General features: G+C 42.7%; 1 protein-coding gene across 1 annotated transcript in view; it reads left to right on the forward strand.

The window, feature by feature from the left end:
- sema7a (semaphorin 7A) overlaps window positions 1-6,495 on the forward strand; it is a 62,494-nt gene extending 55,999 nt beyond the window's left edge. Inside the window, exons 15-16 of the mRNA XM_055155477.1 lie at window positions 890-985; window positions 2,082-6,495. Coding sequence (XP_055011452.1) covers window positions 890-985; window positions 2,082-2,557 — 572 coding nt within the window. The 3' untranslated portion in view covers window positions 2,558-6,495. The remainder of the gene's footprint in view (window positions 1-889; window positions 986-2,081) is intronic.
- The last annotated feature ends 812 nt before the right edge of the window (window positions 6,496-7,307 follow it).

Genomic DNA, 7,307 nt, shown 5'->3' on the forward strand with positions numbered 1-7,307 from the left:
CTTGCAAATCGTCTAGTGTATTCAGATTCCTGACCTAGAGCTGGAGAGAATTAAATTGTGTGGAGGCACTAGGTGGATTCAGCCTGACTAACTCGATGTAGTCCTGATTTAGTCTTAGTTTAGTCCTGGTTTAGATCAGACTGGTCCAAAATAGAGAAAACCTGGGACATTTCTTGTATAAAACTGAGACAAATCAGTGGTTTTGTATAAATCTGCTGGGACAGGGGATGGAGGACTCAAAACTGGGACTGTCCCGGGTAAATAGGGACGTCTGGACACACTACCATAGACCAAAGACACAGCTAACATGGCTGTAACTGGACATAGCTAACCTCCTAGCCGGCGTGTACTTCCCTCTCTCCATAACTGCGGCTGTGAGTCTTTCTGGTCTGAAAAACACCAGGATCAGATAGAGATCAAAATATGAACATTAATAACAGTCAAATCATGTGCGTATTTCGCCAAGGTCAGTTCTGCTGTTCCGTTAGCGACAGGTTTGATTGACAGCGTTGCTAAGTGTCCGCTCTCTGCTAAACCAGCCGGGCGGACGGGAAGGGGCAACACCCTCACTCCCGATTAGCTCTGTGATTGCTAAGATACTCACAGTCGTAATTCCAAACATGAAACTCGACTCCGAATCTGCTCCTATAAGTTCAGCCCCGATGAGCTTCATTTGACTGGAGCCAAACGCTGTGGGTGACGTCACACTCACTCAGAACACCTCTTTACGCCGTCTGTGGTCCAGATCAACCAGTATCAGTGCGATAAAGAAACAGCACTGGCAGTGTTGGGCCGGCACAGCAAAGTCCTGCAGTTTGACTTGAGAAACTGGAGGACACTGCAGCGTCAGCCCCGCACTGCCAGCTCAGATCCTCTTTTCTTGGCCTAGGTCATCAGACGTATAATACTTCCTACGAGACAAGCACAGACAGGCTCGACTTCAGTGGAGAACACGATCGTTATGTCTCCTGGTCCCACCTTGATGGTAATAAACTTCTACAGCTTTAAATCATGTTATAAAGTTGTTACCTGGAGTTTTGTTATTAGGTTCTTTTTTCAGACCAAGAGTTTGTTTTTGATACTTGACAGTTTTGACTGCTCACTAGCGGCCTTCCTCAGAGTGGTCACTGTGACGTGTCCAGTCAGCTGATTTAAACAGGTTTTGACGATCTGCAAACTCTTGGTCTGAAAAAAGAACCTAATAACATACATTATCAGAAGACCAAATGAACCTGATTGGACTAAACCTTCAGTTGTGCTTTATTCATTCACAAACGTGCAAAATCCCTCAGTCGTCCAGGTAGAATCCACAGCAAAGGAGAAATTCACTTTGTCAACTGGACATTTATGACGTTTATTTAGTTTGAAAACATTGACAGTTCATCCAAGCTGCTTCTTCAGTTCTGGTCCGACACTGGAGCTCTTTGTTTTCATCATGGGCCTGAATTATTCTGCTAATATGACTCCACACTCAGTCCACATGAATAGGCCAAGCTACAAATAGAAACTGTAAACAAGTGTGTGTGTTCGTTTCAGAGTAGTTTCAGTGTAGTTAGCTCCTCCCTTCAGGCAGATAAAAGGTCCAACAGCGTCTGACCACAACTAAAGAGCTAATAAACTTTTGTCCAGTTGACAAATTGAATTTCCCCTTTGTCATTCACACATGTTTGAGCAACTCTTTTTTATTAGTCTGTCTACATCTCGAAAGCTCAGAATGCTCTGTTCCACTTTGTGATGTCATGAAGAGGTAGTTTAACAGCTCCTTTTACCTTTAGTTCAGTAGAGATCGGCAATTTCGGGGCTGAAATCATCCAAATGATTCTAGAGAAGGTGTATTAGTCTTAAAAACACAGTGGAGCACATTCTGTATTACCACATGATGACATCACAAGGTGGAGCAGAGCCTAAATGTGCAGGTTTGTGCGTTAAACATGTGTGACTGAAACAAAACACAACTCCAGGTCTGTTTGTGCTGAGGAAACAGATCAGAGAATATCCAAATATGGACCCTTTGAAATCTATAAAAAGTCTAGTTAATATTCGTATTTCTTGGGATTATAACGTTTCTGTTTGTGTTTCAGAGTCGCAGTCGCGCAGCAAACGGGAGGCACAGACCTCCCTGTCGGTTCACGTCGTGTCTCTGGACGTGCCCTTTTACCTCTCGTGCCCCATCGACTCGTTCCACGCAGAGTACCACTGGGAGCACGGGGCCCTGCGGAGCCCCTGTCTGCAGATGAAGTCCCACTGCCTCCACCTCATCCCCGCCGTGACCCAGGAGCACTACGGCAGCTACAAGTGCGTGTCCCGGGAGCAGGGCTACGAGAAGGTGGTGAAGGAGTATCTGCTCAAAGTCCAGGAGACGCGGGAGGTGGACAGCGGACGGGTCCCCGAATCGGACACCGGAGAAGACACCAGATCGGACACCGGAGAAGACACCAGATCGGACACCGGAGAAGACATTCGAGCTCACACGCCCAGGCTGAAAAACGCAGCACAGTCAGTGTCCCAGTGCGTGTGTCTAACGCTGGCGCTGCTCTTCGCAACTGTTTACCTCTAGCATCCTAAAATCTTGAAAATAATTGTTAAGAACTTTCGCTTTTCTTCCAGCTGATGTCATCAACATTCCCTCGGGGAGTGACGCTGACTAAAGGCACTGACGGCGCTGCTCTGTTTGTTACTCAATTTATTTTAATCTGAGTTTCGATTACGATTATTATTTATCACAATTTGACCACAAAGAACTGACTTAATTAGAACTACAACAGGTGATTTTGAGCTGATTTGTGCTCTTAAATAAGTTTCTCAAAAAAACGTAAGAGCTGCCGTAGAAACCAGGCCCCGGGGTCTAAGCATGGCCGCCCGTTCAAGTCAACGGGCCGAGCTCAATGCTGCATGACACCAGATTTGCCTTTAGCAGCGAGGTACTTCCTGTGGCTTTACCCGCAGTAGTGCTCTTTTCTCTCTTGGGCGCACGCCAATGTACACGAGCGTTTGCACGAGGAGCGCGGCCTCTGTATCACGTGATAACTTTGTGATCGCAGCTAGAGCAGAGCCAGAGCAAACGATTTACAGCATTAGTGTTACTAATATTTGCATTGTGTTGCCGTGGTAAGTGCTGAACATTTAACCACAGACATGCATACAGAACCAGCAGCATGACGTCACAGCAAAATATCAATAAGACAAAGATCCTGTGAATTTTCATTCGACAGTTGAACCAATCGATAAAATCCTCTCCATTTTAGGTTCATTTATTTATTGGTTTGTCAACAAAAGTACTTAAAGTAATTTTCTGTTGGTTCGGATCTAAGAGTGAGTCGACCTCTGAGACTTAAAGGCTGACTCGGCGTTTACGTAATATTGGCCATCTAATTTAAAGATCCGCTATTTAACTTTTTGATGATGAAGATCAGCTCTTCTAAGTCTGAGGCCATGGTTCTCGCCCGGAAAAAGGCGTCTTGTCGTCTCTGGGGTGGTGGAGAGTCTCTGCCTCAAGTGGAGGAGTTCAAGTATCTCGGGGTCTTGTTCTCGAGTGAGGGGAGGGAGGACAGAACGTGAGATTGACAGGTGGATCGGTGCAGCGTCGGCAGTGATGCGGTCGCTGTATCGGACCGTTGTGGTGAAGAGGAGCTGAGTCGAAAGGCGAAGCTCTTGATTTACTGTCAGTCTTCGTTCCTACTCTCACCTCTGGTCATGAGCTCTGGGTAATGACCGAAAGGACGAGATCGACGATACAAGCGGCAGAAATGAGTTTCCTCCGCAGGGTGTCTGGGTGCTCCCTTAGAGATAGAGTGAGGAGCTCAGTCACACGTGAGGAGCTCGGAGTAGAGCCGCTGCTCCTCCACGTCAAGAGGAGCAGCTGAGGCTCGGGCGTCTGTTCTGATGCCTCCTGGGCGCCTCCCTTGGGAGGTGATCCAGGCATGTCCCACCGGGATGAGGCCCCAGGGAAGACCCAGGACACGCTGGAGGGACTATGTCTCTGGGCTGGACTGGGAACACCTCTGTTCCCCCCGGAGGAGCTGGAGGAAGTGTCTGGGGTGAAGGAAGTCTGGGAGTCCCTGCTTAGACTGATGCCCCCGCGACCCGGCCCCGGATAAACGGAAGAAAATGGATGGATGTAACTTTTTTTTCTGGAAGGTCTCCCACCGTCTCTATGAGAAGTTATGACTTTTTTACCTCAAAGAATCACATTAATCTCATCCGTCATAAAAAGACACAGTGCGCCTTTAAAATCTCAAAGAAAGACAGGAAGGCGGAATGTCGGTGTTTTGTTTTTGTTTTGAGAAGTGTGTAGAGATTAAATCAAATACATTTCTATTTTTTAACAATTGCACTGAGCAGGTCATGAACCCGACTGTCCTCTGTGGACAGACGTGCTGCTCCTCCCTGGAATGAAAAACTGGAAAAAGAATGTCAGACCTCAGCCCAACAGTAAAACATGACTGAATACATACAGTATGACATACAGTATGTGCCTGTTTCACTTTTACCAACAAGTGTGTGTGGCAGAAAAAAAAATCCAACTTAAAAACAGAACAATTAATACAGAAAAATTTGAAAAAATATTTAACTCACAACTTAATTTTTTGTGATTACAAAAATGAAGGTTAATTTTCTTTTGACATTGCACTTTTTAAACATTTTAATATATATATATATTTATTTGTTGGAAGGACTGGGTATAATACTCCCTACAACCAGTGTTGTGAAGGTGACTTTTAAAATGTATTCCAATACAGATTACAGATTACATACCCCAAAATGTAGTTTGTAACAGAATCCATTAAATTACTTAAAGTGAGTAATGTAATCTGAATACTTTGGATTACTTGATTTGCTGTAGAGAAGCAAAGACGAGAAAATCGTGACATAAGATGTTTTGTCTGATAAAAGAAAATAAAAAGTCCAGACTTTACTGAACCAAATTAAAAATAGTATTGGTAGAAGAAGAGACACGTCCACACAGCAGGATTTAGTCCTGGTTTAGTTCTGGTTTAGTCCTGGTTTAGCACTAGTTTAGACCTGATTTTAGTCCTGGTTTAGTCCTGGTCTAGTCCTGGTTTAGTCCTAGGTTTAGACCTGGTTTAGTCCTGGTTTAGCCCTGGTTTAAATGTAGTTTAGACCTGGTTTTAGACCTAGTTTAAGACCTGGTTTAGATCTGGTTTAGACCTGGTTTATACATGGTTTAGTCCTGGTTTAATTCTCGTTTAAAACAGGAAAACACCGCTGTGTAATCCATTTATTTCAACAAAGTAACTGTAATCCAATTACCACTCACTGAAACAGTAACTGTAACTGAATACAGTTACTCATAATTTGTACTCTGATTACATAACTCCGGTACATGTAATCTGTTACTCCCCAACACTGATTACAACACCAGTACAGACAGACAGACCATGTTCTAATGTTCCCTCTTGAAAAACAGAGGTGGAGTTGTGTTTCTCTTTGTAACTCTTTTTTATTCGTCTGTCTACATCTCCAAAGCTCAAAACGCTCTGTTCCAACTTGTGATGTCATGAAGTGGCAGTTTTCAACTTAAAATCCACTTTTACCTTCAGTAGTTCAGTAGAGATCGGCAGTTCCAGGGCTGAAATCTTCCAAATGATTCTACTGAACGCGTATTAGGTTTAAAAACGCAGTGGAGCACTTCCTGTATGACTGCGTGACATCACAAATTGGAACAGAGTTTATAGTTGGAGAGAAGAACTCAGCCTAAATATGCAAGTCAAACAGAAACAGTTGTTTTGAGAAAAAGAATAAAAACCCACAATTTAATTTTCCTTTGTCCAGAAATTTGACGTTGTACTTTGTAAGCGCTTTAAAATCTTTATAGTATTTATTTTTTAGTATGATTATGCTGTGCTGTGCTATAATAAACTATTTTTATATTAATTGTCTCTTGTTTTGTTTAAAAAGAGTCTTCCTTTGATGTTTAAGTTGGATTCAGATGGTAGAATGTGGTTTTCCAGTGGACGGCCGTTATAAGTCTACGGGACATTCACTGTTTTTGAAATAAATGTGGTAAACAAAACATGTTTCTCCTTCTCGTTATTTTTTGTGATGAACTTTTTTATCATTTGCAGTTATACATATTTGAGTTTTTCTCTCTTTTAAACCCAACACCTCAACCTGAAACTTTCTATTGATGAGCATCTGCAGAAAACACACACATTAAAATATGTATTTGAGTTCGGTCAAGTGGTAACGGAGGGAAACAGGGGCAGATTTTTGACATTCAAATGTCTCTTATTCAGAAACTAGAGGAACTATTGAAATAAGTAAAGTATCAGAATGTAGGAAAGAGTTACACTCCAACAGGGTCAAGTTAAACCTGTGATATTCTTTCAAGTTGTTGACAAAATTTTTTTTAAAACTCATGTTGGTAACGGAGGGAATGAAATATGCAGCACTTTTTGGCCATGCGTTTGTCTCCAGTAGGTTAGATACTGTAATGTCCTGCTCACTGGTCTCTCCAAATGAGCTGTGAGACGCTGCAGAACATCCAGAACATCCAGAACATCCAGAACATCCAGAACATCCAGAACATCCAGAACATCCAGAACACTGCAGCTCGGGTCCTGACTCGAACTAGGAAGTACGAGCACATAAGTCCTGTGCTCAGGTCTCTGCTCTGGCTCCTGTGGCTCAGAGACTTTAAAGCAGCTCTGTTTGTACAAGTGTCTCCATGACCGAGCACCAAAGTCCATCTGTGACATGTTAGTGTCATATGAACATCTCACACTCTGAGGAGCTCAGGGACCAACTCCTGCTGGTGCCCAGAGTCACGACTAAACAAGGGGAGTCAGAGTTTCAGGTTCATGCAGCTAAAACCTGGAACAGTCTGAACATGTGAGACAGACTCTTCTGTGACGCTGTTTAAATCCAGACTCAAAACATTTCTGTTTAACTGTGCAAATAACTGAAAGGTTTTCATTCTGCACTCTTCTCTCCAATTTATGTCTCTCTTTTTTAATTTTAATCTTCATGTTTATTTATGTTTTGATTTGTTTTTATTATGATTTTAATGTATTTCTTATTCTGTAAAGCACTTTGAATTACTTTGTGTACGAATTGTGCTGTACAAATAAACTTGCCTTGCCTTGCCTAAATCCAAACAGTGATAACTCTTGGTTCTCACTTACATATCCTTAACAAACTGGTTTGAATATTTGCTTCATATAGTTTTCTACCATATGGTACAAGATTAGGTTGAAAAACCTCTTACTTTTTGACTCATGAGATTTTTTATTAAGAAAGGTCATGGTAACGGAGGGAAAAGTAACGGAGGGAAAATTGTACAAACA

The sequence above is a fragment of the Boleophthalmus pectinirostris genome, unplaced genomic scaffold (assembly GCF_026225935.1).
Source record: "Boleophthalmus pectinirostris isolate CB_2022bp ecotype Guang Dong unplaced genomic scaffold, ASM2622593v1 HiC_scaffold_2, whole genome shotgun sequence".
Lineage (NCBI taxonomy): Eukaryota > Metazoa > Chordata > Actinopteri > Gobiiformes > Gobiidae > Boleophthalmus > Boleophthalmus pectinirostris.